This window comes from Sander lucioperca, chromosome 13 (genome assembly GCF_008315115.2).
Source record: "Sander lucioperca isolate FBNREF2018 chromosome 13, SLUC_FBN_1.2, whole genome shotgun sequence".
Classification (NCBI taxonomy): Eukaryota; Metazoa; Chordata; class Actinopteri; order Perciformes; family Percidae; genus Sander; species Sander lucioperca.
In genome coordinates, this window is record NC_050185.1 from 34,511,969 (window position 1) to 34,525,841 (window position 13,873).

At 38.8% G+C, this 13,873-nt stretch overlaps 2 protein-coding genes across 9 annotated transcripts in view; one reads left to right on the forward strand and one right to left on the reverse strand.

The window, feature by feature from the left end:
• sec24a (SEC24 homolog A, COPII coat complex component) overlaps positions 1–13,873 on the reverse strand; it is a 65,203-nt gene that overhangs the window by 27,455 nt on the left and 23,875 nt on the right. The gene's annotated exons all lie outside the window — the stretch shown is intronic.
• On the forward strand, positions 719–9,460 carry sar1b (secretion associated, Ras related GTPase 1B). 4 transcript variants are annotated; one of them, XM_031308243.2, is made up of 8 exons: positions 765–952; positions 1,433–1,490; positions 4,194–4,269; positions 5,717–5,836; positions 6,128–6,193; positions 6,510–6,613; positions 7,116–7,320; positions 7,358–7,746. In XM_031308243.2, the coding sequence occupies exons 3-8, from the start codon at positions 4,212–4,214 to the stop codon at positions 7,513–7,515; spliced, it is 711 nt and encodes a 236-aa protein (XP_031164103.1). In that variant the 5' UTR covers positions 765–952; positions 1,433–1,490; positions 4,194–4,211; the 3' UTR covers positions 7,516–7,746. The 4 variants fall into 4 exon arrangements, with proteins under 4 accessions (XP_031164102.1, XP_031164104.1, XP_031164103.1 ...); XM_031308242.2 differs by lacking the exon at positions 1,433–1,490 and having other exon boundaries at positions 719–952; positions 7,358–7,744; XM_031308244.2 differs by lacking the exons at positions 1,433–1,490; positions 7,358–7,746 and adding an exon at positions 7,803–9,460 and having other exon boundaries at positions 720–952; positions 7,116–7,247.

The window sequence follows — 13,873 nt, forward strand, 5'->3', positions numbered from 1 at the left end:
ACTACACCAATGCAATAATTACTTGGTGCAATAATTTATTAGTTAATAATAGCAATACCTCACAATATTGTAGTCTGACATGTTTCAGCCACTTGTTTACTGCTGCTACTTATGTTTACACTGTACCTTACTCCAATAGCATTTGCAACTTAATTTTCTTAACAATTTCCCTGAGGGGATCAATAAAGTATTCTGATTTTGAAGGCAAATTCCTTGCAAGTGAACACTTACTTTGCTAATAAATATGATTCTGAACTACCTAACAAAATGATGTTCATGACTTTACAGGCTAGATAGAAAATACTATAATATAACACAGTGGTTCCCAAACGTTTTCAAGTAAAGGAGCCCCAAACTAACACATATTAGACCATGGCCCCTATCTGACAGGATTTTTCCTTTTAGATGTTTTATTACAGAAAGTGCATGAAACTCATGACAAAAATAGTCATACAGTCTGTCATTGTGTTACTTATGGATGGAATTGTAGTGAAAATAAAGTATTCACCTTTGTACTTGGGACCACCAACTGGATCCCTATCAAGGACCCCTGGGAAAACCACTGATATAACATGCTAGGAGCAATCGTTTTTGCAGTTGCTCGTTTTGTTCGATATATAAACCAGTAACTGTTACTATAATAAAATACTGTATGAAAAAAAAATATCTGTGGAATATGTGTGTGTAAATTGTAAAAGTAGAAGAACGCCAGGCACTCGGTTTATTTCAGTTTCCCTGCCGGAAAGATGATTGTGGAACATAAACAGGAAGCGGCTGGGCAGGTTTTTGGGGAGTTGCTGGACAGCCATTGCAGTGTCGTGGCTCAGTAACAAAACACGAAAAAGGAGAGGAAGACCTGGCATTTCGCAGGCTCTCTTTTTGACCAGGAGACCAATTTACATGACTAAAAGGACGAACACACTCGGTAAATTATTCTACACATAAATAAAGGGTAAGTTTTTAAATACATTTTATTAACAATAATCAGAAAAGAATCGTATGTTCGGCATCTCCGCTAGCAAATTATCCCGGCTGCTAGCGATGCTACCTTAGCATTGCTAACACCAAGTCGGCTAACTCGCTTATTATCGAAGAGCTTCGAGCTTGATATAAACTGAAGTTGACCCGCTCTTATATTTATTTCAACATTGATACTTATTATTGGAAGGGGAATACTCGGAGTATTAACGTTACAAGCCTCCGGTGTTAGTACATCGGTGAAGTATTTATTCTAGCTAGCTAACTGCTGCTTAGCTCACGTAGCCAGTAACCACTCGATGCAACGTCGCCTGTTGCAGAATATGACACGTAGCTAGTGGCTTCCTGCTAGCCAACCTACTAGTTGGCCTCACCCAAGCTTTATTAAATGACAATTTACTTATGTGTTATACTTTGATATGACTTGTCATTCTTATATTTGGGCCCTTTTTAGTTTTCTTTTGCCAACGCGGAACCTGTCGGAGACCAACCATCAATGTAACGTTAAGAAGGTGGGCCTGTTTCCAGTAGCTACAACTCAGGGTGGAACAGCTGAAACATAACCATATGTTTAACATCATTAGCAGCACCTGAATGCGTGGGCTCACACATGGCCATGGTACACACCCAGCATGGTCGCTAGCTACACCAGGGTTAGTGTGCAATAATGCAAGGTGCAGCGAGTAAACGGAGGAACCCGGAGCTCGTTTTTAGCTTTCCACTAAATATCAAGCAATCAAAATCCTGAGGAGTTTTTGAAGGTCAGGTCCGGGCTCATATCTGGGCTAAGATGGCCAATTAGAATAGGACAGGCAGGTCCTGGGCGTTTTATCGTTTGCGTTTGCGTTTTTGTTACTTGCATCTAATTTAGTGTTTTTAGGACCTAACGATTGTGTAGGAAAAGAAGATAAAAAAGACAGGTATTTCAAGTTAATTTTTGTTTTAAGTTGTTTTTGTTTGTTTCTCATTTATAGAATGTCCTTGGTTTCTGTTGCTTATTCTTTTGGGGATTTTTTGTTTTGTGTGTTTGTCCTGTGTTTTTCTATGACATCAGAGACCATGTTGGAAATAAGTGTTTACATTACACTTTACATGTTGACCCTTGTATTGATTTTTTTTTTTTTGTCTTCTATATCCATAAATAAAACTGAATAAATCATCCAACATTAGCCTTTAAGCAAACTTTAGATGTTTGCTAACTACGCTGCTAAGTTGACAGTGGTTGTGACAGCCAAGTCAAATGACATTTAGTGTCACTCACTGTATTATGATCCACAATTTTCTCATGACATCTATTTGATATACACCACCTGCCTGAAATCTTACAGTAAATGTAAATTGATAGAGACCATATATTCTCAAGGAAAATATGTCCTGTCAGTGATCATCTTACTTTGTGAACTGGCAAACTGTCAAAATGTGTAACGTTGTGAATTTTGAGCAAGTACACTTATTCAGTCATACAATCCTGTGCTGAAAGTGTTAACTTGAAATAATGATTAAAAGCTAATCTGCTCTACATAATTCACGACAGATGTGCCTTGATAAAATGCTCTGTGGGCATTCTAGCTAAAGTCCTCCTGTGCATGTTTGATTTTCTTAACTTGGCAGCCAGCATTGTTTTTCTCACATTTTATTACTGTCACTTTAATGTCATATCCCTTGAAACAGGTTAAGACTGCTACCTTTAGGCAAACATTTTCATTGCCACGTTTCAGACTCATTTGTCTTATACGAGCCCGTTTGTGCCTGTGGTTGTTGTCAGTTACTGTCAAACTGTTTCATATTCACAGCTGCATCATGCCACATGTGGGAGCATCAGTCTGTAACACCAGCCCACAGTGTTGTAGCAGGCGTAGGAGCATATGGGACTGGATTGTAGCCGCAGCTGACGTGTAGTTCAGCTGTGTTTGTGTGGTCTTGACCTTTGGCTACCTTATACTTTAACCCTGGAGTTGTTTGCATGTTACGTAACTAGGGCCAGAGTTCGGCACCAGCTTACCTTGTTCTGATGTCACGTCACAGAGAAAAGGCGAGGAAATGAGATGAAGTTGGAAAACCGAGTGTGTATTGAATGCACAGTGTCTCTAATGTAGCAAATATAATGGTTTTATGGGGAGTAAACACACTTGTAACTAAAAGGTTGAGCAAAAACAAGCTGTTGCGTTTAGTTAGGTCAGGAAGCTGTTTCTGACTTCACACAGGTAAAGCAGGTCCAATCTCAGATCTGTTTTGATTAAAATACAATGAGGCTAGCGTATCGTGAAAGGCTAAGACGAGGCTTCATTTCCAAGGCCCTTGCAGATGGGTTGTATGGATCAAAACACTCATGTTGTCTGCTGAAAAGCTGTCGGATGGTTTGTGATCAGTGCTGTCAATCTCCTGTCCTGCTGTCCAAAGACTCCCACTGGAACAAGCTAATCATTGGCCGTAGATAGCAAGTCATTGTTCTTATCACCAGCTGCCAATATCTATCTGATAGGTTGAGACAGACTGCATATTCATGGAGTTTTTATGAGGTTCACGTTGTGGGGTTCTGATTGGTTCCTATTGATCTTACTGTCTGTCTTCTGTTGTCTGATACTCTTGTGTCTATTTGTCTTGTCTAGTTAGTTTCAGGTACTTCCTCCTGTAGACTCAAGCCATGTAATAAATATGAATATTAAGTCGTAGCTTAGGCCATCAATATGTCACTGAAAAAAAGCTCTGTCCTCTTTAAAACTGGATATTTTTTAGTAAGTAGTAATTTCACCATTAAGACACTACCCTGATCAGTAGGATCACATGTAATCTTACCATGTGTACAGGAATTTGCCAATTTATCTTTATATTTACTCTAAGATTTGAAATCAAAATATTACATAATAAGTCCAGTGTTTTGAGCATGTAAACTTTGGAGCATTATGGAAACATGAACAGCATGCAGTTTTTATTAAGATTTCAGCAGAGATTGTACGCGTGTGTCATGTCAGCTATTGTGACAACTCTTTGCACTTCAGTATTCTGTTGTGGATAACATCAGTAACAACCTACGTACAAAAAGTTATGACAAATCATCCATGGTAAAGTAATGGGAAAAGGCACATTAGACAACTTTTATCAGGACGCTTAATCGCACCATCTTGCTTTGTTTTTGTTCACTTGTTGTGAGATAATGATGGATTTTACAGCCAAAATAACATATCCCATCTGCCTTTTTCCCATTTGTTTTTCAGTATTCAACAGCTCCGGATATGTCATTCATATTGGATTGGATTTCGATAGGTTTCAATAGCGTACTACAGTTGTTAGGTAAGTACTGGTGATCATCAGACACACTAACTCAAAGTAAACATGGGTTCTGTGTCGGAAGATTTAAAAGGTTACTGCAAACTATTTTGACTGCTTTAGTATTTTAAGTCAATAATCAAAATAGTGTTGCCATAGTGTGAACCACAAAGCTATTAAAAAAAAAAAAAAAAAAGAAATGTAAAGTTGAGAACAGAGTTGGTAATATGAGAGGATTAAGAGTGTAATCTGTCTTCAGTGATTACAAGAACATCTTTAATTGTTACAACTACTGGTCCGTCTTACCCCTTAGTCCTAAAGTGTTCAGTAAAAACCGGGGCAAAGAGTGTGCACAACAGTGGGCTTTGTTCCTATAAATCCACCCCCCTTTTGGTAGAAGTTGGTAGGAAGAAGCAGAACTATTGTCCGACGACAGAAGTAGTGAAATGTGATCACGTCTCACAAATACTACCATAACCAGATGCGATCTCTGGTAATGACAATATGACGATTGCCCAACCCTAATGTGATGTTGTTGATGTGAACATGAGAGACACACAAAGAAATGTCTTTTAGAAATATGACATGATTTTTCAACCCAGCTTTTTTTTTTTTTTAAATATATAAATGCGTTTGGGATCAATGTGTCCATCTGAAATCTGGTAGAAAATCTTATGTGTAACAGCTGCGAACAGCTTCTGTGTTAGAGCTGGCCCTGTGAAGCAGTCATTCCTGTTCTCCCTGTCAGATAGGTAGCATTGTGCTGTTGTGAGTAATGATGACGTCTAGTAGAGCTGACTCAGTCAGAAATTTCACCAGTCCACTTGGTATCACTTCGCTGACTCGAAGAGTGGTAAACACTAAGCCTTGTAATCTCCTCAGGAAAGTTGAGGAAGGAGTGGCACTTTTTCTCCTATATTCAGTTAGTTGATAAATATATCTAAGAACTGACAATACGAGTAAAATCTAGTTGGCTTCCCTTTGAAGCAGAAAGCACTTTGCATTTTAAATTTAAAGTAGTTTTACTGTGAGGTTATATGACTGAATGCCATTCCTCCATAGAATTACAAATCTACTTTTTTTTTTTTTCAATTTACACATAGCTTATCTAAGGCAAGGGTGGCTTCAGTTTTTTGTGTCAATGTGAAGTAAAGATTGGAGTATGGCAAAATCAGTGCACAGCCACTGTTTCATCAAAGAAACTATTTATACGTATGAAATTAATATCTAGTGCATGCCTGAGAACAAGTCTGAGCTTGTGTAATCTTGCAATAATGCGTGTAATGCAAACCAAAGTTTTAAGCCATGACAGACCTTCCAATGCCACTTGACTCATCAGCTGAGTTCAAATGTGTAGACGTTTTCTTATTTGTGAAATTTCCAAAGACTTAAAAAAAAAAAAAAAAAAAAAAAAAAAAAAAAATTCTAGTGTCCAAGCTTGTGTTCTGAAATGCTTCTGGCTTTGTTTCAGGACTGTATAAGAAATCGGGCAAGTTAGTATTTCTTGGCCTGGACAATGCTGGCAAAACAACGCTACTGCACATGCTTAAAGATGACAGATTGGGACAGCATGTGCCAACTTTACATCCAAGTGAGTTGGTGCTACTCTCACACACACATGCACATCCACACATGCTCAGTTATGTGTTGAAAGCCATCGATGGAAGAAGAAAAAGTCAGACATTTTAGGTTTACTGTTTTTAAACAAACCACGGTTGAATGGATACGAGCTGTAAGTATACAATGAGTACGAATGTGTAACATTTTGGTAATTTTTACTCATGCTGCACATCCCAATCCACTAAACTATTGTGTGTCAGTGACTTTTGAGCTGCCGGACTTTTCAGATTTGTTCATGATAAAAAAAAATTCCTTCCTCCAGCCTCGGAAGAGCTGACGATTGCTGGCATGACTTTTACCACCTTTGACCTTGGAGGCCACGCACAAGGTATGTGTGTGTTCTATACTAATGTTTTTAGGTTTCGGTCACTGTGTGTTCTTTTTCACTGCTGCCACGATCTGGAAATAAAATGATTGAGTTATTAGCAGTTTTCCAGACATACGGTATCTGACCCACATGTGGGAAAAGGCTGCATGCAATTTGCGCAGCACGAAAAGGAAATTCTCTCCTCTTGCTAATGTAAGGTCAATGTAATATATCACTGTGAATGCAAAACGTGTCTAACATAAGTAGATGAATGCAAAATGTATCTAACATAAGTAGACAGACCGGACTGTAAAACTCTTGTTTGTTTTTCACACAGCCCGCAGAGTGTGGAAAAACTACCTCCCTGCCATTAATGGCATTGTCTTCCTTGTGGATTGTGCAGATATCACCAGATTGGCCGAATCAAAAGCAGAACTTGATGTAAGTACTTGCTACATGCTAGGGTCACCGTCACACTGTAGAGCAGTGTTTTTGACAGCATTCAGAACACAGCTAAACTGTCAAAACTGGTCAAATACTTTTCTGGTGTTTACGGCACCAGCATAGTGGTCATCACCAATGTTTATTAATTGTGCAAAGAGAAATCTATTGCAGAGGAGGTAAAGGTACATGTGTCTGCTCTCACAATAGCTCAAGAAATACAAAGCAATGTTTAATGGCATTTTTGTAAGATGAATAAGGAGGCAGAGCTCATCACAGCATACATCATTGTTTGACTTTGAAAACATGCTTTGCAATTGCTCTCTACCATCTACATATAGAACTCAGTCTACACAAGTAAATTCATTGATACATAATTGAAAACATCACAGTTTGATGTGTTACATAGTAGTATATGAGGGTAGAATTTTTTTTCTTTCTTTATCACCTTTTTAAGGATAAATATGAAAGCCACATGGTAATACGTAGTCTACCCTTCTAGGCATTAATGACGGACGAGACTATCGGAAATGTGCCTATCCTGATCCTGGGCAACAAGATCGACAGACCAGAGGCCATCAGCGAGGAGAAGCTGAGAGAAATCTTTGGATTGTACGGACAGACGACAGGCAAGGTATGTGGACACAGCACTTATCTGTTGGGACAGTACATTCTACCCTTCTTTGGGCATCTGATTATAGGATTAAGTAAGGCAAGTATATAAAAGAAATATCACTTTAACAGTTGTTGACTTGAATTGTTTTTTTCCAATACCGGTGCTAAAACGATACTTGAAATGGTGCCAGTGTCTGAACCGATACTTTAAAAAAACAAAGATCACAAAATGGCTTGTTTATTGCCAAGGCCAACTCCGACTACAGCATGGGCCATGGTGCAGCTAGCCTACTCTGTCTTCAGCTGCAGACTGTTGTATGTCCTGGTGTTGGAATCCCTTTGAGTGAAAAAGAGCCACACTTTTCACTGTTTAGCTAGTAACTGGCTTAAACATGGTTAAAATGCTGACACAGCCTAAGGTAGGATAAGTTACCTGCTGTAGTGTTACCTAGCGTGACGTGCAGTGATGCTTCTGTTGCCTCTAACGTCCATGTCGGAGCCCCAGAGAGCAGCGCAGGCATTTAAGTGGCGCCATATACACTTACTGTGTGTCTTTTTCCTGCTTTTCTCTCAGGGCACCATTGCCATTAAGGAGCTGAACACAAGACCACTGGAAGTGTTCATGTGCAGTGTGTTGAAGAGGCAGGGCTACGGTGAGGGCTTCCGCTGGCTCTCCCAGTACATCGACTAAAGCAGTCAAGCCCTGTAACACACCACCACCATCAGGGGGGCGCTAAACCCAACCACTCAAGACGCCCACCGTTGCCACCAGTACCATCATACTCAGCCCCATGTTTGGTTAAACAAGTCTGCCTCCACCTTCAGAGAAACCAGTACAACTTGATCCCAATAGACTTATATTGGTCGAACATTTGGTTCCGCACTTACAGAATTCATACCTGTACGCGCGCACACACTCGTTTCCATCTCTGTCTTTTTCTACGAGAGTAACATAGCATTGGTTCCACAGCAAATTCAAACGGATAAATCTTTTCTATGTTGTGTCTGTCGTTTGCTGCCCTCTCTCCCTCCCTTCCATCTGTTGAGTGTGATGATAGATGCATTATAACTGTAAATCTGTACATGATTCCATTGGTATAGCAACAATCCCTGATGCCTCTTCAACTCATTTTGAGGAATGAAAGAGAGCAACATAGTTGTATACATTGCAGTACACTTTTTTTTTTTTAACAGTAAAGACATTCATTCAACATTGTATTTAATCAACACGTTTTGGTTTGTCCTTTTCTTTTTTTTTTACATGATTTCAGTAAATAAACTGTGTGGCCACGTATACAGCCCTTACTATAGACGGGTGTCTGTTTCACCCATTTATTAAAATGGACCAGTGCATTTATCTTAGCGTATCAGAAATTAGATCCATTTCTTTAGGGTTACTTGTAAGTTAAATATTTTACTTTACACTAGTCCCAGACTTTTATCTTGTGGGCATAGTGGCATTGAATGGATCCAAGTAGGCTTTGGGCTCCCTTTTTTAAAGAGAAGCATGGGTGGTAGTATAGGAGATCAGAGAAGAATTTTAATAGAAAATACGGGCTATAACCCTGGCAAGGTTTGATAAAATCGTTTAGAGCGCAATGGTCAGTTGATGCGAAGAGAACTATTTAAATGAAAATTGGGGATAAATAGCTTGATAACAGTAATAGATAAACGGAGGAATAAACAGATGGTTGTAACATCTAGAAATTGTCAATGTAAGAAGTCCATCCTAGAGATATATTTTCTGGAACAGACCTTTGTACAGGGTGAATCTAGCGACCAAGCGTAGATAATAGAGGGCACAGTCCCACAGCGGGAACAGGTAGATAGGCCTGAGAAGCCTCTAAGAAAGGGACCATAAATATATGAAATGTACATGAACATCGTACATGGATTTTGCATTTATAAGTGGTAGCCTTTGTTCTATGTGCATTACCAGAAACTATTATGCATGCCTTGTTATTTTGACTTTTAATAACCATTATTCCAGAGAGTACAACAGGAGGGGGAAATATGCCAAAATTTACAATGAGAGCTGATTGTCATGTTTTTTTATTTTAACGGAAACAATTGAATTGCACGTAATACACACTTTTTCTGTCCCTGTCCCTTTGTGTCTCTTTCATTCCCTCATGACTACGTGATGAGCTGTTCCAACAAGGGCGGGAATGCTATTGTTTGCATCATGAAAATGTAATAAATGTTTTCAATGAATAACAGGCTTTAACATTGGTCCACAATGCAGACTGATTTTTTTTTTTTTGTCACTTCATTGGTTAGATTAGCTGTGGGAAAAGTATTTAGTTCCTTTTTCTTAAGTAAAAGTACCAATACAACAGTATCAAAATACTACAAGATTGAAAATAGCAAAATGTACTTTTAAAAGTAATTAAAGTATTAAAAATACTCATTATGCAGGAAAAAATTGACTTGTGACTTATGTTTTACTATACATATGACATTTTAGAATGTTGATATGGATGCATCAATGCACAAGCATTTATCTGTTCTAGCTGGTCAAGATGGATATACTTTAAACTACTTTATATACAGTTTGGTAGTTGGGTGCAGTAGTTTCCAACCCATAGGTTAAACAGCGGGCCAAAATAAATCTGAGGGATTGTGAGATGATTAATGGGGTAGCAAGACAACGCAAGAAGAATGTGACAAAGCTCCCCAACGATATACTGCTTTTCTGTAAGGGGTCACTCGCCAAAAAGATTTTTAAAAAACCCACTGTTTTGATCTTTAATGCATTGTATTTTGTGCAATTATTTTAATCTGAAAAGTAATCAGTAACTACAGCTGTCAAACAAATGTAGTGCAGTAAAAAGTACCATATTTCCCTCTAAATTGTAGTTTAGAGGGTAGTAGGAGTAGAAGTTAAAAAAAGTAGCATAACATGAAAATACTCAAGTAAATTAAGTACCTTAAATTGTACACAAGTATAGACCTGGATTAATTGTATTTATTTGTCTTTATCTGAAAGCTAAAATATCTACATTAGACAGTTTGTATGTAGACAACAAAACAAGGCTAGCTCGCCCCTCCCTCCTCCTCATCCCGTCCCCTCCCTCTCCCTTCCGTGCTTCCGTGCACTAACCCCCAACCCCCAAATCCTTCTTGTCGGTTATTGGCTGGAACGCTGGAAGACTTATGTTTCGTGGTGCAGGTTGGCCAGTTTTTGTTGCCGTTTGTGGAGCCTGAGCTGTCTACAGTCTATTTGTCTATTTTTAAATATGTTTTGGGGCTTTTTAGGCCTTTAGTTTCACAGGACAGATGAAGACATGAAAGGGGAGAGAGAGGGGGAATGACATGCAGCAAAGGGCCACAGGTCAGAGTCGAACTCGCGGCCGCTGCGTCGAGGAGTAAACCTCTATATATGTGCGCCTGCTCTACCACCTGAGCCAAACCGGCCACGAGACTGCATTTTTTTTTTACAGTGTGTTCAGGGGACAGGCAGCTCGTAGATAGTGAGGAGATGTTTGCTGTATGTGACAAAATATGTTGTAGCCTAAAAAACGCATGACATCACTTAGAGCGCCTTTAACTGTGGAGGTTATGTAAAAAGCATATTGGCAGCAAATCATTTAGCTTCAATATAAACACTACCCTATGAGGCCACTAGGTGGTGCACATGACACAGAAAAGTTTACTTTTAAGTGCAGTACAATTTATCTATTCCTGAAATGGATGACAGCAAATCATACATTGTACGAGTGACAAACAGAAAGAACAATATTGCAGAGAAGATGCAATATGTTTTTTTTTTCAGCCCTCAATTTGACATTTTCAACAAATTACATTTAACATACAACATACATTTAACAAAATGTATTTCCTTATTCCTTACATTAATATGCATAACCATATATTTAACTCTTACTGGTATCCTAATGCTACTCCCAAATTTTAAATCCACATTGTAATCGGGATCTAACCCTCTTGAAGAAGTGGGTTTAGGCAAACATTAGACACTTGGCTAAAAATGTCACTGTCATAAGCTTAGAGCTAAAACTGGTGAGTACAAATGTACACAATACACACACCTGACTACATTACTATCTGGAACAATGGTTCATTTGACTACTGTGGAGAAGCAGACTAACTAACTAAACTAGGGATCAACGGATACTGGTTTTTCAAGGCTGATACAGATTATTAGTAGTTAATTAAACCGATAACTGATATTTGGACCCGATATGCATTTACAGTGAAAATTAAAATCTTTCAGTCAAAATTAGGATTTTGGAATTGTTACAAACTCCCAACACAAAACTTTGTTTAAATGCTTTAAGCTATTATTTGATAAATTAGAAACTTTCAACATAATACACAGTAAAAGATAGTCCGATGGTGTGGGAAACTGAAGCAGAGGGACAGAAATAGCTGTGGCGGAGCCAAAGTAGCTCACTTTTCGGTTATTTAAAACGGCCCGATAATCGGTCTTTCTCTACTGAAAACAGCCTACTTAAACAGTACAGAGGAATATTTACTGTATTCTTTCCTGTGTGTAAATTTACTGTAGCCGTGACAACGTAGCCATCTCTAGAAAAGACAAGCAGCTTTGTAAGGGGTGTGAGAGAGAGCTAAATGCTAACACAACTTGTTAGCATGTTAACATTTGCTAGTTAGTAATTAACACAAAGTACAGCTGAGGCTGATGTAAATGTCATTCGTTTTTGCAAGCACAAAAGGCAAGTGAATCATCCTGAAGTGCCCTTTATGTGTGTAAAACATTTCATGGCAATGCATCCAATAGTTGTCAAGCATTTCACTCAAAACCAGAAATGTGAACCTCATGGGGGCACTAAAAGCAAAAGTTAGGGAATCACAAAATACATTACACTTCATCAGGAATGTCTGTACAAAATTTCATCTCAATCAATCCAGCAATTGTTGAGATATTTCAGTCTGGATCAAAGTGTTGGACCGACTAACAGACCAGCCCTATTGCCGTGCTGCTAGCATTGCTAAAAAGTGCTCCTAGAAACGTCAGTATGTAGAAATCCACAGCAATACCTTAAAGTTGCCATATTATGCTCACTTTCAGGTTCATAATTATAATTTGAGATTGGATCAGAATAGGTTTACATTCATTTTCAAAAAACACCATAGTTTTGTTGTACTGCACATTGCTGCAGCGCCTCTTTTCGCCCTGTGTTCAGGTCTCTGTTAGCTACAGAGTGAGACCTCTCAACTTTTGTAACATCTTTGTTGGCAGTCGCACATGCGCAGTAGCTAGCTAAGGATTACATGAGCTAGCTAGCTGTTTCTCCAACTTCGGCCTGTACAAGGCAGGATTAGCCGCAAGACTTCTAAATGAGGGCGCACTTCCAACTTTGCGTGGAATACCTGCAGAACAGAGACATGTAAGTAGTTATATACAATTTATTTTGTAGATTAGGGTGAATTTGTGTGTGTTGTGCAGTGTTTTGCCATTGAGAACGAGCTAGCATGCTAACGGTTAGCCCCCTAGCCCCTCGTTTCGGCTAGTTACGTAGAAAGCCGTGCAGATTTTGAACAGCTCACCTGGAGACTGAAGGCAGGACACATTCAGAAACCTGTATCTCACTCAAAACAGCATGGATGTGGATGTTTTTTTTTCTTCAAAGTTTGTATGCGTGTGGAAGCACCAGAGACACAAAATAACACCCCAAATCCCCAAAAAAGATTTTTTCATAATATGGGCACTTTAAGTTACCTTATAGTGCTTGAACCTGATATAAGAAGAATGTCACCCTGATAGCAGAAGCCAACACATTCAATTTATAGAGTGAATGTTGCAATTGCAGCTATATTCAGTTGAAGCCATTCTTGGTGAATGCACAATTTGAAAAAAATCTTAAAATTCAATTCAATCACAGGACATTTTAAGATATGAGGCCCATGGGTCCTCTGTTCCTGTGCAGTCATTAGGTTCACTCTATTAAGACTCTTAGCGCAGGAATACTGATTTAAAATAACACTGGCAACAAAATACTCTCACTCACTCAAGATTGAAGTTTTCACAGATTTTCATTGTAGGTTTTTAAAACAAATATTTCATATTTGAGCTCACTGATAATCTTAAAGTAATAATACATCTTTAAATCCTGCAGCAGAGATCAGTGTCACTTAAATGACACTGAAACTAATAAAACAAACTACAACACTATCTTGTAAACGCTCAGAATTCATTTCTCGACAAGTTGGGGCAACGAGTGTATGGATGTGACTGATGCAGACTTTTTAAGATTTATAGTAGTGCTGTCAGTTAAACGCGTTATTAACGGCGTTAACGCAAACCCATTTTAACGCCGTCAGTTTTTTTATTGCGAGATTAACGTTCTTTTTGGCCTAGCAAATTTTGCAGTTTTTTTCACATGCTGTTGCAACAACTAGTAACGTTAGAAAAACTACAACACCACACCGGATCTAGCTAGACTGGAAACAAAACAACAGACACACTTGTTTGGGCTTGCGAGCCGGCCAAAGAGTAGTACATACCTGCAAACTAGTCGCTTTTCTAATGCTAATACGGCACCGGTGCCTTAACGACCGTTATCTACTGGACGGAATAGCAACGTGGATTTCGGTGCCTTATTTAGGTGGCACTTAAATGCCTGTGCTTCTTGACGCTCCGAAAACTGACGTTAGAGGGAA

Coding starts and splice junctions, on each gene's coding strand:
- sar1b (XM_031308242.2), top strand. CDS start 4,212: ATGTCATTCATATTGGATTGGATTTCGATAGGTTTCAATAGCGTACTA. Junction 4,270..5,716: donor TAGCGTACTACAGTTGTTAG/GTAAGTACTGGT, acceptor GCTTTGTTTCAG/GACTGTATAAGAAATCGGGC. Junction 6,614..7,115: donor AATCAAAAGCAGAACTTGAT/GTAAGTACTTGC, acceptor CTACCCTTCTAG/GCATTAATGACGGACGAGAC.